The 20,307-nt window shown below is 49.8% G+C and overlaps 1 protein-coding gene across 2 annotated transcripts in view; it reads left to right on the top strand.

The window, feature by feature from the left end:
• DTX1 (deltex E3 ubiquitin ligase 1) overlaps positions 1-18,328 on the top strand; it is a 71,418-nt gene extending 53,090 nt beyond the window's left edge. For both annotated transcript variants that reach the window (XM_063144211.1, XM_063144210.1), the window contains exons 4-10: positions 1,339-1,400; positions 3,804-3,965; positions 11,879-11,940; positions 13,572-13,730; positions 14,639-14,800; positions 15,231-15,320; positions 16,831-18,328. In XM_063144211.1, coding sequence (XP_063000281.1) covers positions 1,339-1,400; positions 3,804-3,965; positions 11,879-11,940; positions 13,572-13,730; positions 14,639-14,800; positions 15,231-15,320; positions 16,831-17,055 — 922 coding nt within the window. In that variant the 3' untranslated portion in view covers positions 17,056-18,328. The remainder of the gene's footprint in view (positions 1-1,338; positions 1,401-3,803; positions 3,966-11,878; positions 11,941-13,571; positions 13,731-14,638; positions 14,801-15,230; positions 15,321-16,830) is intronic.
• Positions 18,329-20,307: the final 1,979 nt, after the last annotated feature.

The raw sequence follows: 20,307 nt of genomic DNA, 5'->3' as shown, positions 1-20,307 counted from the left end.
TTTAACTGTTGTGATGAAGAGGGCATTTCACCAGGGGCTGCATGGACCCCTGCTGAAATTCCCTTTTCTATGCAATGGTTAAAATATACAGAAGCCCAGTCCTCCTTTCCATATGGTCACCCTATTTTAAAAATTGCTGATGGAACGTAGGCAGTGGATTTTGGGCTCTTGGATCCAAACTGTAGTTGGGGGGAACTAGTATACAATGACTCCCTAATGCTGAAGTCTGGCTCATGACAGCGCACCAGTGTTTTTCCATTTTGGTGGCTCCATGCCCAAGCACAACCCATGTGCTGCTTGTAAGCGCTCCAACCTAGTCAGCCAAAGTTGCGCCCAGAGTAAACAAGGCTCAACAGATTTCTGAAGCGTTCTGTGTTTTGGCTACCGGCCAGGACAAATAGAAGGTGTCGTGTGTGTAACAGCAACATTGTCGTCTTCTCAATGCAGGGCAGGGCAAAAAGGAAGCCAGCCAGATCCCATAATGCCCTTCTTCTTTCTCCACGTGTGATGGAACCCCAAAGGTGGAAGAGCTTAACTTCCATGTGGCGGAATTTCGAAACAGAAACACACATGGAAGCTATCATGCAAGAGCAAGGGACCTGTGCTGCCATTGGATTACAACCCCCATCATCCCTGACCACTGGCCATGTTGACTGGGGCTGATGGCAGTCGGAGTCCAAAACCAATCTACACCACTGCTGAGGACCTCAGAGATCAGATGTTTTGTTCGTCTAAGAGCTCAGATCCCACCCTCTGCGAAGTACTTCGGATCTAGGGAAACTTCCTTTTCTTTTTTCTTTTAGTCTCAGTGATTTGCCTTCTGGGAAATGAGTGTTGTGTCTGGCCTTGCCCACCATGGCAGCCATTTTATGAATGGGCAACCCCTCGGCAGCCATTTTGTGAGAGTGCCTGTGACCCTCTCTCAAAATCCCCAAATCCCACCGACCGAAAAAGGATAGGGTTCTTTGATTTAATCGAATGACAGTCCTAATAATGATACGGAGGTCACATGTAAATAGACACTGGTTTTATGATCTTATTCTTATATTTCTATCATAATGGAAAGGCAGTGTGGTGCAGTGGTTAGAGTGTTGGGCTGGGAGTCAGGAGATCTGGGTTCTAGTCCCCACTCTGCCATGGAAGCCCACTGGGTGACTTTGGGCTGGTCACAGACTCTCAGCCCAACCTACCTCACAGGGTTGTTGTCGTGAGGATAAACTGGACAGGAGGAGGATCATGCGTACTGCCTTGGGCTCTTTGGAGGAAAGGCGGGATATAAATAAAGCAAACAAACAAATAAACATTTCCTGATTCACTCCATCTTCTCTTTTCTTGCAGGGTCCCTGCCCTCCCAGTTAAGAACCTGAATGGAACTGGTCCAGTCCACCCTGCCTTGGCAGGTAAGGAGACCCCAGATGCTGCTGCGGGGGTGAAACCCATAGATGTGGGGCTGGGGGAAGTGGAGTCCCTTGCTCAAAAGGGGCTGTTTGGGCAGCTGTCATGCGTAGCGCCACAGCAGGGCTCACCAATGATGCCTGAATCGGAGGACCGTATAAAATCAAATACATTCCAGTGCTCCGGACACTGCCATATTAATTTCCCACAATGCCCCAGATGTAGAATTGTGCAGGGGCATTCTGGGATATATATTCTTTTTAAAAAATGGCCCCCAGGGACCCAGCTTACTGGCACTGATCAGAATGCTGCTGCTGCTGCCAGCCAGTGCCAGGTAAGCCCATCCAGGCCCAGTAATGGCCCCCTGTCCCGTTCCTTGGGGAAGGCTGCAGAAGACAGTACAGGACTTGATGGGCAAGCTGACCTGGTTAAAAGGCAGCTTCTGACATTCTTCGTTCCAGGAGCATGACGTGGTTCTTCTGGGGCAGGGATGGGGCACCTCTTTCAGCTCACAGGACGAGTTCCATTTCAGAGAAGCTCCAGTTGGGGCCAAAGCTAAGGGGTGGAGCTAAAAGACCCCGACAGACGAGCATAGGGTAGCTGAAAGCTCTTCCTGGCAGTAACTAAGCCATGGGAGAGGCATTTCAACTTTTTTGAATGGGGGAAAGGAAATCACCAAATGATAGGTAGTGAGGGGAAAGAGGGTGGAGCCAGAGGAAAGGGGTGTGGCCATCTAAGAAACCTGGGAGGGCTGGATTTCGACCCCCAGGAAGCACAGATTTGACTCCCAGGGGGGCCAGGGTGTTGTGATTCTAAGCCCTCCAGCTGAGATGAGAGACAATAAGGAGGTCTGCTTTGCAATTCACAAGCTTTATTCAGTAAATAGATGTCTCTTCTAGGAGGGAGTATGAATGCTAGGAGCTATCCTCTAAGCTTAATTAGCCTAACAAAGCAAGGCACTAGCCTGTCAACTGTCCCCAACATGCATGATATGCTTTTACCGGACTCCTCCTTCAAGGAGGGTCTTCAAGATGTAACCTCTAGCGAGTGGGTAGCCTAGCAACCACCTCACATCCTCTCAACTCTGCTGACTTGTCCCTGTGGTGGACTCTGGGATCTATCAGTTCTGATGCTCCCTCCCACACCGACAATGACTGAGTTCCCAGGGGTAGGGAGGATGATCTCGGAGCCTCCTGTCTGATAAGCTCTTGGGAAGATTCCTCCTTAACTTCTGAAGAGTCTTGGAGAATTTCCTCCCCTGCTTCCTGTCTTTCCTCCTCCTCCTCCTCCTCCTCCTCCTCTTCCTCCTCCTCCCCCTCCTCCTCCTCCTCCTCCTCCTCCTCCTCTTCTTCTTCTTCTTCTTCTTCTTCTTCTTCTTCTTCTTCTTCTTCTCCTCCTCCTTCTTCTATCTCCTCCTCCTCCTCCTCCTCCTCCTCCTCCTCCTCCTCCTCCTCCTCCTTCTTCTTGCCCAAGTCTTATTCAGGGTACACACCAGGGAGACTCAGCCGGATCTTGACACCAGGGCATTGCTAGGCACTTAAAAGATTTGGGGACCAGGCCTATAGGACAGAAACATTTGTAAAAGCTGCATATGTGTGTATTTAGAAATAATTACTATGATGTATTTAAATTTGCAGGAGGTAAAGCCAACCAGTTGATTTGTCATCCAAACCATCTTCAATAAAATAAATACTTCAATTAATTTGCACGCTGACCCAAGTCATCCTAAATGAATGGAAAATGTTTTTTTTAAATCCTAAACTACAGGGGTCATTTAGGGCACGTGGGAAGGCGAGAACTCACTCTCCCACCCCATCTGCAATCCTGCTTGAAATTTTTTCCCTGAATGGCAGTTAAGCAGAGAGTGCAAGACAGCAGAAACACACAAAAAACTTCCTAGTTCTCTGGAATAGTTCTGGGAAATAAGATTTCATACCTAGCAATGCCCCTGCCCAGGACCGAGTTCCCCCACCCCTGCTCTGGTGGCTTCTACCACCAGGCCCAGCCCAAGATATTTTGCCACCTGAGGCAAAGAGCAAGATAGCACCCTCTCCCATTTCATGTCCAAAAGCTGACTAGACTGTTTCTTTAACCCCTAGTGATGGAAGTGTATCCTCCATTGAACCTTAGCTAACTTAAATTGCATAGGGCTGGCTCTGACAGACAGAGGTCTAATCCTAAAAAACTTTATTGCCACCTCCCAGCAACTGCCGCCTGAGGCCACAGCTTCACCCTGCTTAATGGTAGGGCTGGCCCTGTCTACCATAGACGTACTAGAATCTACATGGCAGAAAGGTCTCAGCACCGGGACTCTGAGTCTCTTGATGAGGCAGGGCTTGTTCTCAATGGCATATACACAACCTTGTCCTTGAGTTTCTTCAGTTGCAATCTCTCTCTCTCTGGCCTAGGGATGACCGGCATCTTGATGTGTGCTGCGGGTCTGCCCGTTTGCCTCACCCGAGCCCCAAAGCCAATCCTGCACCCGCCACCTGTCAATAAGAGCGACATGAAGCCGGTGCCAGGCATCGCCGGGATTTGCCGGAAGACTAAGAAGAAGCATTTGAAAAAGAGTAAGTGGCTTTCTCCGCATCACACACACTCTCTCTCTTTTTTTTAATTGGTTATTATTATTTTATTAGTTACATTCAGGGTCGGCGCCAGACTATATTGCGCCCTAGGCAGGCGCGTTCTGAAGCCTCACCCCCCCCTCGTGCGCGCACGCTTGCCTGCTCCCAGCTTTGAAGCCAGGATGCTGGGGTTGGGGAGCGGGGCGGAGGCTTCGAAGCAGCGCACCCGGAAGTGGCTTCCTGGCACGCCGTTCTGAAGCCTCCGCCGCGCGCCTGCTCCTGGCTTTGAAGCCAGGACGCTGGGGTTGGGGGGCAGGGTGGAGGCTTCGAAGAGGCGCGCCAGAAGTGGCTTCCTGGCGCGCCGTTCTGAAGCCTCCGCCTCCAACCCCAGCGTCCTGGCTTCAAAGCCAGGAGCAGCTTCCGGCCGGGCACTTGCTTCGAAGCCAGGACGCTGGGGTTGGAGGGCAGCTGGGGGGGCGGCTTTGGAACAGCACGCCCGGAAGCCACTCTAGGAGAGCGGCTTCCGGGTGCGCCGTTTGGCGCCCTCGTTTGCTTGGCGCTCTAGGCCACCGCCTGAGTTGCCTCTATGGCAGCGCCAGCCCTGGTTACGTTACATTAAGATAAAACAACAGTACACCCATCACCGGGACCATCTACACCTTCATCCCTTTCCCCAAAATTGTAATATTTCTTGTACAAGTATACATCCTTTCCCTTTTAACAAAACAAATTCCAAAAACGGTTTCCATATAATCTCAAAGTCATTATAATTACACCTTCCTTTTTCTATTTTAATATTACATGTCAATTTATCCTTGATAGCTACATTAATTTTTGTGAACCGCCCAGAGAGCTTCAGCTAAAAATGTAATAAATAAATAAATAAAGCTATATCCCATACATCTTTATACCATTCCTCAGTCTGATATTCACTTTGTATCTTCCATTTCCTAGCTATTATTAATCTTGCTGCTGTTAATAAGTTCGTAATCAAATCCTTAATAGGTTGTATGCAGTTTCACCCTATCATATATTGACAACAGTGCTACGCTTGAGGATAACTCTAAACTTATTCCAGTTATCTCTTTTATCTCTTTATACACCGATTGCCAGAATTTTTGTACACATTTACATGCCCACCACAAATGAATGCATCATACTCAAGGAGCCGCCTTGCCCTGTAGCGGCCTGATCCCTCAGATGTCTAAATTTAGGGCCAAGGCCGGTACTTGGCACATGCAGATGACTACCAGGGCCCCAGCAGGGCCTATCTTGGGCCCCGGTGTGGGTAGCTGACCTGAGGGCCGCCCACCATTTAGAATTTCCCACAATGCCCCAGAGTGATGCTACGTCAGGGGCTCTGAGGCATTGTGGGAACATTTAAAATGGCGAACAGGGGCCCATTGATACAGGATGGAGTCCACTTTGAGTCAGCCTTATCAACAAAGAAAAATACACACCCACACCCACAAACACACACCTGAATGTGCGTTGGTTATTGTTGACCTTTTTGAAGCTCCCTGGCGATTTGAAATTTGGTGTGAAACTGCCAGTTTTTTTTCAGCCTCTGCCACAGAGGAGAATGTGGGGGTGGGGAGGGCATGAAGCCCACAGGGTCCATGTTGACCACCCGTGACGTACGATGGACATATCTACGCCATTCCACGTAAAGAGGCCTACACTAGGGATGTACGGATGTTGTAAATTCCATTCCATCTCTATTTCTCAGATTATTATTATTATTATTATTATTATTATTTATATAGCACGATCAATGTACATGGTGCTGTACAGAGTAAAACAATAAATAGCAAGACCCTGCCGCATAGGCTTACATTCTAATAAGATCATAATAAAACAATAAGGAGGGGAAGAGAATGCACCAAACAGGCAGTACAAAAGTCAGAACAAAATCAAGTTTTAAAAGCTTTAGGAAAAAGAAAAGTTTTTAGCTGAGCTTTAAAAGCTGCAATTGAACTTGTAGTTCTCAAATGTTCTGGAAGAGCGTTCCAGGCGTAAGGGGCAGCGGAAGAAAATGGACGAAGCCGAGCAAGGGAAGTAGAGACCCTTGGGCAGGTGAGAAACATGGCATCAGAGGAGCGAAGAGCACGAGCGGGGCAATAGTGTGAGATGAGAGAGGAAAGATAGGAAGGAGCTAGACTGTGACAAGCTTTGTAGGTCAACAGGAGAAGTTTATATTGGATTCTGAAGTGAATTGGAAGCCAATGAAGAGATTTCAGAAGTGGAGTAACATGGTCAGAGCGGCGAGCCAAGAAGATGATCTTAGCAGCAGAGTGGTGAACAGAAACCAACGGACTGATGTGGGAAGAAGGAAGGCCAGTGAGAAGAAGGTTGCGGTAGTCCAACCGAGAACTGTCAGGTGCTTGGTGTTCCATTATCTGGCGGAATCCAATTTTTTCCAATTTCCTGAATTTTTGCAAATTCGCGTTTGCAAAAATATGCAAATCCCCTGCTTTAACCTATGGGGGAAATATGCATTTTCGGCCAGTGATTTTTTTTTAAAAAAAATATTTTTTGAAGTACATAATTTTCTACAACTTAATTTGCATAAAATTCCAGAAAGCAACAACAACAACAACACCCGCAAAAACACTTCTTTTTAAGACACAAATGTGCATCTAAACACACTCACAAAAACAATCAAATGTCTGATTAAAAATATTTTTTATGCACAACAGCAAAGCACTGTTGTGCATAAAATGGATCCACTGTGGAAGTAGTCAGACTTAGGCCGTAGCTAGACCTAAGGTTTATCCCGGGATCGTCCCGGGGTCATCCCTGTTTATGTAAATTTATTTATTTATTTAAGGATTTTTATGCCGCCATTCAGCCAAAAAAGGCTCTCACGGCGGCTTACACAAGTATTTCTTGACAGTCCCTGCCCACAGGCTTACAATGTAAAAGACATGACACAAAAGGAAAGGGGATTGGGAGGGAGGAGGAGGGGGGGAAAGGAAAGGAAATTCAGGCACTACAATCTTAGTTGCAAAGTTCAGCAGTTACAGTTGACAGCAGGAGGGAGGGGGCTCTCAGCTGGAGCTGGACCCAGGCCCGATGGAGAGGTGCCTGGCTGCTGCTTCCTCCCTCACTGGTGGCCTCTGCAAAGACAGTTGGTAGCAGGAGGGAGGGGGCTCTCAGCTGGAGCTGGACCCAGGCACGGTGGAGAGGTGCGTGGCTGCTGTTTTCTTCCTCACTGGTGGCCTCTGCAAAGACAGTTGGTAGCAGGAGGGAGGGGGCTCTCAGCTGGAGCTGGACCCAGGCCCGATGGAGAGGTGCCTGGCTGCTGCTTCCTCCCTCACTGGTGGCCTCTGCAAAGACAGTTGGTAGCAGGAGGGAGGGGGCTCTCAGCTGGAGCTGGACCCAGGGGATCCCGGGAGCAGGTAGGGACGACCCCGGGATAAACCTTAGGTCTAACTAAGGCCTTAAGGTGAAACGTATAAGAAAGATAGAAAGACCAAAAGCAGAGAATTAAAACACAGCTACTAATGCTTTAATAGTCTGTTCTTACTCCTGTCTTTCATATATTCATATATAGTGTTAACTACATCAAATGAAGCAACCCAAAATTCAAATACTTTCCCAAGAATTTCAATCAGCATGATCCTAGACTCTGTACTCTGAAGTAGGTCCCATTGAGTTTAATGGAGCTTACTCCCAGGTAGGTGGGTATAGGATTGTAGCCTTTACTAAATAGGATTGTAGCCCTAGCTAATAAGGAGACCCTATAGATGAATGCTTTCTTTTCCCAAAGGAGAGCCCAGACATCCTAGCATGTTCCACGGCATGTGCAACTTCATTTGGGTTTGCAAGCCGAGTTGTGGGCTTTTCCCTGGGAACTTTTTTGTGCAATTTCTCCCATAGGTACCTCAGTTTGTGCAAATTTCTGAGCAAATTGCACAAATTGCTCCGAAATTTGCACAAATTGCGGAACAGGCGGGGTGCCCCAGTGGAAACCAGAATGGAGTCTGGGGGAGGGGGGGTGAACCTAGGCAAACTCATTGAATTCCACCCCCACCCACCCCCAAATGGATTTTTCTGACTTCCCTAATTTAAGCAGAGGCTGGACAGGGCCGTGAGGCTTGCATCCTGCATTGTAGATCCTGCCTTCAGCAGGGGGTTGGACTAAATGACCTTCAGTACCCCTTCCAACTCTAGAATTGCCTCACAAGGGCACAGCATGTGAGGACAGGTCAGCATCCATAGAAACGCATCTCCAAGGAAGTTGACAATAAACCACATCTGTGGATTCATTCAAATCTCGGCATGATTTTAATTAAAAAAGGGGTGGGGGAAATCTCCACACGAATTAAATTGATGCAGCAATCTAATTCAGCCTTCCCCAACCTGGTGCCTTTCCAGATGGCTTGGACTAAAACTCCCATTATCCCCGGCCAGCATGGGCCAACGCTAAGGGGTTACAAATATTCCCTGAGCAATGGTCTGATGGCTGGGAGTGTATGTTGACGTGCAAACGGGCATGACTGGTGTGACCTGTCTCCATGGCACTATCTTGTGGGGGTGGGAGGTGTACAGCAGTGGCCGAAGGAGAAAAAAATTACGCTTTTGACTGAGTCTGAGGAGAGGCGGACGCTGCCTGCCCTCCCACCTCTGTGCGGTGCGAAATCGCAGGACGTAATGTAAATCAAAATGTAAAGCCATAGGAGACCCTGGAAAAAAGGAGGCTGAGGGCAGACCTGATAGAGGTGTACCAAATGATGCATGGTGTGGAGACAGGGTGACTGTGGCGTTACCCACATTTCTATTCCCTTAGGTATGTCTGGAAGAGTATGTTTAGAGAGTGCGGAATGTTGGACTGAGTGGGTGTGGCTGGTGATGCGGTGGAAAAGGGGGAGGAGTCTATATATATATGGGGGAGCTGAGTGGTTTGAGGGGTTCAGTTGGTGATTGGGTCTGGAGGGTAGATGTGTTTAGCTGCGGGATTCCTTGTCAGGAGTTGTGTGAGGAGTGAGTGAAAATAAGATCACAGGGACTAAGGATTGTTATTATTAGCTTGGTTACTACCAGTATGATTAAGAATAGGCAGGATTGGAATATATTTATTTATTTATTTATTTAAGGCTTTTTATGCCGCCATTCAGCCAAAAAAGGCTCTCACGGCGGCTTACAAAAGTATTTCTTGACAGTCCCTACCCACAGGCTTACAATCTAAAAGACATGACACAAAAGGAAAGGGGATTGGGAGGGAGGAGGAGGAGGGGGGAAAGGAAAGCAAATTCAGGCACTACAGTCTTAGTTGGAAAGTTCAGCAGTTACAGTTGACAGCAGGAGGGAGGGGGCTCTCAGCTGGAGCTGGACCCAGGCACAGTGGAGAGGTGCCCGGCTGCTGCTTCCTCCCTCACTGGTGGCTTCTCCAGAGACAGTTGGTGGCAGGAGGGAGGGGGCTCTCAGCTGGAGCTGGACCCAGGCACGGTGGAGAGGTGCCTGGCTGCTGCTTCCTCCCTCACTGGTGGCTTCTCCAGAGACAGTTGGTGGCAGGAGGGAGGGGGCTCTCAGCTGGAGCTGGACCCAGGCACGGTGGAGAGGTGCCTGGCTGCTGCTTCCTCCCTCACTGGTGGCTTCTCCAGAGACAGTTGGTAGCAGGAGGGAGGGGGCTCTCAGCTGGAGCTGGACCCAGGCACGTAATGGAATATAATTCAAAGGAACTAAGGACTGTAAACAACAATAAACATTTTCTTTATTTTGCCAACATAAAACCACGTGTCAGTTGGGCTGTGTCTCCTGCTCTATTAGTTCATAAATAAACACATTACATTAAACCTTCAGCCTGCTATATTCACAGAAAAGCCTTTTCCAAATCTCCTTACCTTTTCCCTCTGCTTATAAGGGAAAGGTTATACTTTTCTTTTTACCCCTTCCTCTGGTATCTAAGTGGTGGTGCTTAGCCTGAAGGAGGTGTGCACGTCAAGGCCTTGTGTGAGAGGTGGTGGCATCACAGAGACCTTTTTCTCCCTCTCCCATAATACTAGAACCCAGTGGGGGTCATCCCTTGAAGCTGATGGGTGGGAGATTCAGGACAGATCAAAGCAAGGACTTCTTCACACAGCACACCGTTAAACTGATGGCTTTAAAAGGGGGTTGGATACGTTCCTGGAGGAGAAGGCTATCAATGGCTAGTAGCCCTGATGGTTATGTGTTACCTCCAGTATCAGAGGCAGTAAGCCTGTGTACATACACCAGTTGCTGGGGAACATGGGTAGGAAGGTGCTACTGCACCATGTCCTGCTTTGTTGGTCCCTGGCTGACAGCTAGTTGGCCACTGTGTGAACAGAGTTCTGGACCTAGATGGACCCTCACTCTTCTTATGTTCTTATGATGTAGTGGTTAGAGTCCTGGACTCAGGTTCAAGTCCCCCATTTGTCCATGAAGCTCACTGGCTCAGCCCAAGCTATCTCGCAGGGTTCCTCTTCTTCACAACCGGCAGGGCTGGAAATGGCTCATAGAATCACAAAAACATAGAATAGTAGAGTTGGAAGGGGCCTACAAGGCCATCTAGTCCAACCCCCTGCTCCATGCAGGAATCCACCCTAAAGCATCCCTGACAGATGGTTCTCCAGCTGCCTCTTGAAGGCCTCTAGCGTGGGAGAGCCCACAACCTCCCTAGGTCACTGGTTCCATTGTCGTACTCCTATAACAGTCAGGAAGTTTTTCCTGATGTCCAGCCGGAATCTGGCTTCCTTTAACTTGAGCCCGTTATTCCGTGTCCTGCACTCTGGGAGGATCAAGAGGAAGAGCCGAGCATTGCTGGTCACTCAGCTGAGCCAATGCAGCGGCCCTGATTCTGGTCTCTCCCTCAGCTGCAGCCTGATGGAATGGTTGGGAGAAAGGCAAAGCCAGAAGAAGCTGTGACTTCTCAGCAGGGCTGATGTTGGCCCACCCTGCTTCCTCTCCAACCTCTGCAGCCCGATGGAATGGTTGCTGGCAAATATTTTGAATAAGTAAGCAAGCAAGCAAGCAAAGAAATGAATCAGAAATGGCTGTTGGTGTGTCCCCCACGCAAAGAGACAGACATCAACAGCCCTGTTGGAAGGAAAAAAGGAGTGAGGGAGACAGGAGCAGGCAAAGGGAACATCAGGGCCTCTGCCAATTGGACTGTCCCCTCTCCATGCCTGAAAGAGAGGAGAAAGTAGCACTCCACTAGTCCTGCTGAAAGTCTACTTAACTTTTTCCTCTTCCCTCCCCATTTGCTATTTCCTTGTGTGTCGTGTCTTTTTTATTTATTTATATTTATTTATTTATTTATTTATTTATTTATTTATTACACTTATATACTGCTCCCGTAGCCAGGGCTCTCTGGGCGGTTTACAGAAATTCTAAAATTGAGATAAAAACAAGTATACAAAATTTAAAACTCTATAACACAGAACATACACACATGAAGCATTAAAAACAGTTAAAAAACTAAACATGTGGGTGATTAAGATGTGCCGCCATATGCTTGGGCAAAGAGGAAAGTCTTAACCTGGCGCCGGAAAGATAGCAGCGTTGGCGCCAGGCGAGCCTTGTCAGGGAGATCATTCCATAGTCTGGGGGCCACCACCGAAAAGGCCCTATCCCTCGTTGCCACACTCCGAGCCTCTCTCAGAGTAGGCACCCGGAGGAGGACCTTAGATGTTGAACGTAGTGACCGGGTATATTCATGTCGGGAGAGGCGTTCCGTCAGGTATTGTGGTCCCAAGCCATATAAGCCTTTATAGGTCAAAACCAGCACCTTGAATTGGGCTTGGAAACATATTTTTTAGATTGCAAGTCGGTGGGCAGGGGCGGTCTTATTTAATGATTCATTGTAAGCCCGCTTTGTCTGGCTGAGGAGCGGGATTAAAATATCATAAATGAATAAACCATGTCTAGTTCTACCCTTCTTCTGCTCTGTACAGGCAAGAACCCCGAGGATGTGGTGCGGCGTTATATCCAGAAGGTGAAGAACCCTCCTGATGAGGTGGGTCTTCCACCTGCTCCCACGAGCCCATTCCAAACGTAGCGCCAGTCAATGCGGCATGCTGACTGGAGTATCAGATAAGAGGGGGGAACACTCAGGTTTGAACTGAAGAGTTGCATGGAGAGGAAGGCAGGTGGAAGGGAGATGGAAGAAGAAGAGGAGGAGGAGGAGGGTGGCTGAAGAAAATGAAGAGGTTAGATTGAAGCAAGGGTGGTCATGGTGGCAGCGGTGGGATGGGTGTGGGAGAAGCGAGGGGGAAGCAGTGGTGGCTAGGGATGTTACGGGTGCCCAACTGGGTATGGGTGTCCAACGGACTCTTTCACGTCTGCCCCCCGACCCTTTCGGGCACCCTTGGTGCGTTCACTGGCCCGTGGGTCGAGCGTCAGCACAGACCAAGAACCACCTGGGTAGCTGTCTGCCCTCGTCTGGAGCCTCCAATTGTGCGCAACGGCGGAGGCTCTGGAAATTGTAGAATTCCCTCTGCTGTGTAAATGGTGGCTGTAAAGGCCCCACTTACGCAACAGGGGAAATGCGCCATGTCCGGAGCCTCCGTTGTGCACCTGGGTAGCTGTCTGCCCTCGTCTGGAGCCTCCAATTGTGCGCAACGGCGGAGGCTCTGGAAATTGTAGAATTCCCTCTGCTGTGTAAATGGCGGCTGTAAAGGCCCCACTTACGCAACAGGGGAAATGCGCCATGTCCGGAGCCTCCGTTGTGCACCTGGGTAGCTGTCTGCCCTTGTCTGGAGCCTCCAATTGTGTGCAACGGCAGAGGCTCTGGAAATTGTAGAATTCCCTCTGCTGTGTAAATGGCGTCTGTAAAGGCCCCACTTACACAACAGGGGAAATGTGCCATGTCCGGAGCCTCCGTTGTGCACCTGGGTAGTTGTCTGCCCTCGTCTGGAGCCTCCAATTGTGCGCAACGGCGGAGGCTCTGGAAATTGTAGAATTCCCTCTGCTGTGTAAATGGCGTCTGTAAAGGCCCCACTTACACAACAGGGGAAATGTGCCATGTCCGGAGCCTCCGTTGTGCACCTGGGTAGTTGTCTGCCCTCGTCTGGAGCCTCCAATTGTGTGCAACGGCAGAGGCTCTGGAAATTGTAGAATTCCCTCTGCTGTGTAAATGGCGGCTGTAAAGGCCCCACTTACGCAACAGGGGAAATGCGCCATGTCCAGAGCCTCCGTTGTGCACCTGGGTAGCTGTCTGCCCTCGTCTAGAGCCTCCAATTGTGCGCAACGGCGGAGGCTCTGGAAATTGTAGAATTCCCTCTGCTGTGTAAATGGCGTCTGTAAAGGCCCCACTTACGCAACAGGGCAAATGCGCCATGTCCGGAGCTTCCGTTGTGCACGGCAAGGCGCCTTTGCTCTTGCATAAATGGAGGAAATGACGAAATTTCCGGTGCCTCCACCGTCGCACACAACGGAGGCTCCGGCTGAGGGCTAAGGCTGCCAGGTGGTCATCGGACGCTCTACCGGGGCAGGGGGCGGGGTGAGCGTCCGCCGAAATGGAACCAGGTGAGTTTGCCCATCTCTAGACTGGTGCCACGTCGATCAAGGTGCTAAAATACCTGGGGACGGGCCCGCCTGCGTTTCTATAAACTCCCTGGGTTCAGCAAGTTTCTCTCCCTGCAACAGGACTGCACAATCTGCATGGAGAGACTGGTGTCTTCGTCAGGTTACGAGGGCATCCTCAGGCACAAAGGCGCCAAGCCGGAGCTGGTGGGCAAGCTGGGGAAATGCGGGCACGTGTACCATCTCCTCTGCCTGGTGGCGATGTACAACAATGGCAACAAGGTGAGACCCGAGGCAGGCAGGCCTCACATGAACCCTCTTTAAAAAAAAAAGCCAAATTATACAGAATATAACATCATGCATGGTTCCAAAAAATGCAGGCAGCTTGGGGGTGGGGGTGGGGAAACCATATCAGCAAACCAGTTCTAAGAGTTTTCATCTCCAGTAGGAGCGGATCTTTCGTAAAGCGAATGGGTCTTAATGGCCCATTTAAGTCCAGGAAAAGGAAAGGAACCTCTCGTGCAAAGCACTTGAGTCATTGCTGACTCCTAGAGGGACGCCTGCTTTCGCTGACGTTTTCTTGGCAGGCCTTATAGGGGGGTGGTTTGCCGTTGCCTTCCCCAGTCGCGGTTACCTTTCCCCCAGCTAGCTGGGCACTCATTTTACCGACCTCGGAAGGCTGAGTCGACCTGAGCCGGCTGCCTGAGAACCAGCTTCCGCTGGGATCGAACTCAGGCCGTGGGGAGAGTTTCGGCTGCAGCAACTGCCGCTTACCACTCTGCGCCGCACGAGGCTCTATTTAAGTCCAAGCCATTCCCAAATATTTCACATCACAACAAGGAACCATATATTTTTGCTGGGGAAATTCATTCCTCCCCCTGCTCCAAGTGCTGTGGGGATTGCCGCTAAACTCAGCCGTGTCAGGGAAGTCAGAGGGGTGGGTGGGTGGAGGATGTCAGCGTCCCCGCTCATAAAAAAGTGCTGGTGCGGCATCCCTGTGAGACCCTGTTTCTGTTACACCACCGGTCTTTGGGGGATTGAAATTGGCCTGAGTTTCTGCATCCCTGTTTTAAAGAAGCATCTTGAAGTCTATGTCTGGGAAATAGCTAAAGCATGAGTGTTCACCCCTTACCCTCTTTCTACCCCCCACTCCGCCCCACCCACCCACCCCGCTTTCTTCTGCCTAACAGGATGGCAGCCTGCAGTGCCCCACTTGCAAGGCCATCTATGGGGAGAAGACTGGGACTCAGCCCCCTGGGAAGATGGAGTTCCACATTATCCCACACTCGCTCCCTGGCTATGTGGACTACAAAACCATTCGCATTGTGTATGACATTCCCACGGGGATCCAGGTGAGAGAGAGAGAGAGAGGTGTTTGCAGTGCCAAACTGCCCAGGGAGCTTTGGCTATTGGGTGGTATAAAATGCAACAAATAAATAAATAAATAAATAGCTATGGGGATGCATATCAGGGAGGGAAAGGTACCTAAGAAATTATGTTTCAAGACCTCTCTGTGTTGGACGACTCCAGGCCCCCTTAAAGACCACTTGCTTGCCTGGAGAAGGAGAATGATTTCCCGGGGAGAATTCCGGCCTGTGCCACTTCTCCCATCATTGTAGCACAGATTTGGGAAAAGCTACACCCACTAAAATTCTCCCTTTTCGGCAACAATCCAAGCCGCAGGGACCCCTGATCACCCTCTTAAGGTGAGGGAATGGGTATTTTCCTCAGCTTATGATTTCTGTCAGTGGAACACCTAACTCTGACGTCTTGCTTAACCAGGGCGCAGAGCACCCAAATCCTGGGAAGAAGTTCACTGCGCGAGGCTTCCCACGACACTGCTACCTTCCTGACAACGAGAAAGGCAGAAAGGTAGGTCACTGCTGGGGCCGTCCGTGCATCCGTTCGAATTTATGCTGAACCTGGGCTCCTCGCTGTGAAGGCGGCATTTCCAAACTCCCCTCTGGAAATCCTGCTTTGGACTCACACTGGGCTTCTGAGATCGCGCCCCGTGTTTTCAAGCTTATCTCTGGGGTCACGAGGACTAGAAACCTGCCGATTTTTAAAGAAGAAGAAAAAGCAGAATGCGTGTTCTCAGATTCTGCAGTGGGAAGGACAAAAGCAGATGCAGTCCATGGGTTTGGTTAAGTAGAGCAGGCTAACATGGTGCATGCGTGCATGCATGTATAATATGCAGTAAATGCCTGTCCCTGCCTGACTCCCCAGGGTCAAGATCCTGCTACTGGCAATGTAGTTTTTAATTCATAGAATAGCTGGCCCAAGACATTTTGATACCCAAGGCAGAACATCGTACCACCACCCAGTTTTCCCACAGTGGGGGTGCTTAAAATCTAAGCCAATAAATCAAACTATGCATGATGCTAAATGTTTTAAGAAAATATTCATTTTTTTCTTAAAATACCTCCCGCGAAGGATAGGGCAGGGAAGCATCACCCTTTTCTGTATCTGGTCAAGAGGGCAAGGCTCCTGCAGTTGTCACTGTTGTGATGAAGAGGCAATTTCTCCAGGTGCTGCATGCATACAAAAGACACCTGCTGAAATTCCCTTTTCTGTACAACTGTTAAAGATACAGGAGCCCGGTCCTCTTTTCCATAGGGTCACCCTAATGCAGCGTGGCCATCCGGAGAACACAGAGAGGGCAGAACTGGGCTGCATTTGGCCACCAGATGTAAATTTCTGCACACTGAATTTCCAATCACATTTGGTGGTCCATCAAGAAGCTGCTATGCAACAACTTGAAGTGACACATTTAGCATCAGGTTTAGCTCTAAGGAAGACAACTCCATCACTTGGTGGTAGAGATGCCTTGGTTGTTTTGTAGAATTTTTAGCATTAACATTTAAAGCCTTAAACGGCTTGGGGCCAGGCTATCTGAAGGAGCGCCTCCTCCCATATGTACCTGCCTGGACCCTAAGGTCATCCTCAGGGGTCCTTCTCCGCGAGCCCCTGCCAAAGGAAGTGAGGCTGGTGGCTACCAGGAGGAGCAGGGCCTTCTCTGCTGTGGCACCCCAGCTGTGGAATGAGCTCCCTAAGGAGGTTCACCTTGCACCTACTCTATATTCTTTCAGACGCCAGGTGAAGACCTTTTTATTCTCTCAGCATTTTAACAGTCTATAAATTCAATTTTAACTTGGCTGTTTTAAATTTGTATCTTCAGTTTGTATTTCTGTACTGCTGCTGATTTTATCCTGGTTGGGCTTTTATATTGTATTTTATATCATGGTTTTATACTGTAGTTTTATACTTTGAATGGTTTTAATTTTTGTGAACCGCCCAGAGAGCTCCAGCTATTGGGCGGTATAAAAATGCAATAAATAAATAAATAAATAAATAAATAAATCTTCGCTGCCCTCTTCCCCAGATCCTGAAACTGTTGATCGTGGCTTGGGAACGCCGGCTCATCTTTACCATCGGGACGTCCAACACGACGGGGGAATCCGACACGGTGGTGTGGAATGAGATTCACCACAAGACCGAATTCGGCTCCAACCTCACAGGCCACGGCTACCCCGACTCAAACTACCTGGACAACGTCCTGGCCGAACTGATGGCCCAGGGGGTCTCGGAAACCTACCTGAAGGACTGAGGAGGCGTCTCCGCTCTGCCCCTGTTTATCCCGCCTGCACTTTGCCACGTGCTGCGTGGAAGCGTGAATACTGCCTGCCTCCGCCCGTCCTTCCGTCCGTCCGTGTGTGCGTCTGTCTGTCGATTTGGCTCTCCACCAGCATTCAGGATAGATCCCTTCACTCTCCCGCGTTTGCTTCTGCTGCCTTGACTCCGGATGACCTGCGCGCAGCATCGCCCAGTGTGGCTAAAAGAAACCCGCCGGGACGCACTTCTGCTCCCGGAACAGGACTGTTTAGATCCCCTTCTGTTTTCCCTGCTGGAGGCGTGGCAGGAAGACCACACGAAACGGCGCAAGTGAGCAACTGATACAAATACTCCGCTGTTCTTTTCTTTTTGATATATATATACACACACACACACATATATATATATATTCTTGGCAGTCTGCAATATTCCTCTTGCCCCGACTGTATATGCGCTGCGCGTAAGACACTCTGTGTGACGTCTCTGCAGCTCTTGCATGGGATTTCTGACGCACTAGAGGAGAACGACGGAGCCAATCGCGCTTCGTCCAGGCCCCACCTCATTGTCTCGCCTCCCCTCTTGGAACCTTCTACGCCTCTCCCTCCCGGCTCCCTGTTTCTTCCCGCGATGTCTTTGCCACTCTGCCGGGAGGCAGCAGGAAGGAACCGCCGTTTGGGAGGCTCGAAAGGGTGAAGACCGATGTAACGTCGCAGCGGCGGGTTCCCTCCAAACGTTTATCGCTCTGTCCGCAGACCATTGCAACAGCGTCGGGTTCCCATTTGCACCTCAGCTTTGCAAATTGCCTTACACACAACCATGCCGATGGCTGCTTCTTGCCCCTAGGAAGAGCAAGAAGGAATCGCGGCGAGGCCAGGAACCACAGCTTTCTCTTCTTCCCCACAGCCAGTTCCCCCCACCCAGCGCTGGTGCCACGCCACCGATTTGGCTGCCGAAATTCAGTGGTGCGGCGGTGGCGCCAAACATCGCCCTGCCCTCCATTTTTCTTTAAACCCAAGCACCCCCAAAAAAAGCGCAGCTTCTCGGGAAGCAAATTTGCAACCTCCCAGGAAACTTCGCCAGAGCGCTGCTGTGCTTCTCAACTCCGCTGCTTCATTTGAATGGAAAATCGCAGCAGGGGGGGTAGAAAAAGTGCCTGGGGCTGCATGCGACCCTCTCTCTCTGGCTTTTGGCCCAGGTAGATGCGATGCTTGGTGCGTTGTTTGCTGTTGCGTCAATTGGTTTTATTAAAAATAAATAAACAGCCAGCACTGGAGAGGGTCGGGGAGGTTCTGATTGGGGGCTGTGGCAGAGGCAGAGGCTTAAAACTCATGCTATGGGTTTATTTTTTAAAAGATAAAATACTGACGCAAGCAGGGTGCCAGTTCAACTTGCCCACCTGCCTGCATCAGCATCTTGTCTTCAAAAAACCAGCCAGGCAAGGACACGCAAGGAGACAAACGTGATGCCTAGTTTTGCCCTTAGTCGTCCAGCTTCTCCTGCACCCAGCTGCTCTAACAAACCATGGCTTGTTAACCACGAGCAACCCATGAAGAGAACCCATGGTTTGTTGTTGGGTTGTGAAATTATTATTATTATTATTATTATTATTATTATTATTATTATTATTATTATTATTTTTATACACTACCCCATAGCCAAAGCTCTCTGGGCGGTTTAACAAAGATTAAAACACTGAACATGAAAAACCAATATACAAAATTTCCAAACCATAAAAAGCATAAGAACAGATTAGATAATATTTGATCCCAGCAGAAGCTGGTTTCAGGCAGCCGGCTCGGGTCGACTCAGCCTTCCATCCTCCTGAGGTCGGTAAAATGAGTACCCAGCTAGCTGGGGGAAAGGTAATAACAGCCGGGGAAGGCAACGGCAAACCACCCCGCTATAAGGCCTGCCAAGAAAACGTCAGCGAAAGCTGGCGTCCCTCCAAGAGTCAGTAATGACTCAGTGCTTGTATGAGAGGTTCCTTTCCTTTCCTTTCTAAAAACTCAACCTGTGCTGTTAACTGAGGGTAGTTCATGGTTAACAAACCATGGTTTGTTACCGTGGCTGGGTTCACACAACACAACGGCCCACGGTTCAACGGCAGCCCACGGTTCAACCCATACTCAACCTGGAGTGTGGGTTATGTCGCGTGAAGCCAGCCTGTGTGGTGGCATGGGGAGCATGGCTCATTGTTCTGGCGGCCAGAAGGTTGCGTTCCCTGAACGGGCTCCAGCCGCACCCTATCAGCCACCACATCCTTCAACATATTTTTGAAAAAACATTGAATACATTTTTAATAGCATTGCAGTCGGGGACAGAAACATTTCAACTCCCCCATCGTGCTCCAACTGCTCTTAAAATGTTATGTCTGCCTTCATCCAAGTTTACACCTCATACATTCTAGGACAGCAGTCCCCAACCTGATGCCCAGCAGATGTGTGGGACTATAATTCCCAGAATCCTCCAGCCAGGGATTCTGGGTGTTGTAGTCTGATCTAGAGCCTGCCAGTTGGGCGAAGGCTCTTATAGGATCCGCCTCCCCAAGAACTTTCACGCGGTTTGCCCTCGCTGCGACTGGTTGTCAGCAAAAGTCTTGCCTTGCCGGGACAGCCCCATAGATTTGACTCAGCCCTAGAGCTGCTAGCCTCCTGTGCCTTACCCAGCACAGCAGAGAGGGGAATTTTGCCAGTTGCGGGTTTTCCTGCCGCACTGCAGGGCACGGATGGGAAAAGCTGCTCCCAAATTCTCCCCTTGGGACAATGGCGAAAACTGTGCAGGCCTCGGATTCGGAAATCCGAATCACAGAGGCCATTTTATGGCGGATCCTCCGTTTTTTTCTTGCACAGCCCTAGGCCTCCGAGGAGGCAGAGCGGGCGATTGCGGTAGACGCAAGGACACGTGTGGCCACCGTTCGGTAAGTGCAGTCCCGCCCCCCATGCACTGCATGCTGGGAGTTGTAGGCTGTAACTTGCTTACGGAGGCCTAGAGCTGTGCAAGAAAATGGCGGATTCGCCATAAAATGGCCTCCGCGATTCGAAGTTCCGAATCTGAGGCCCGAGGCTTGCACAGCCCTGGCGAAAAGTACAAGAATCTCTTCCTGTATGGAATCTCTGATGCCCTCTCGTGGTTGCACTGTGGGGAGAATTTTGGCTGGTGCATCTTCTCCCACGGCCTTCCCATCCTAAGTAGCTTGGCACCGATCCGCAAGTGTCCAACTTACTGCTCTTTCTGCAGATCGAGGGAG

Source organism: Elgaria multicarinata, chromosome 18 (assembly GCF_023053635.1).
Source record: "Elgaria multicarinata webbii isolate HBS135686 ecotype San Diego chromosome 18, rElgMul1.1.pri, whole genome shotgun sequence".
Taxonomy (NCBI): Eukaryota; Metazoa; Chordata; class Lepidosauria; order Squamata; family Anguidae; genus Elgaria; species Elgaria multicarinata.
This window is presented reverse-complemented; position numbering and strand designations above follow the sequence as displayed.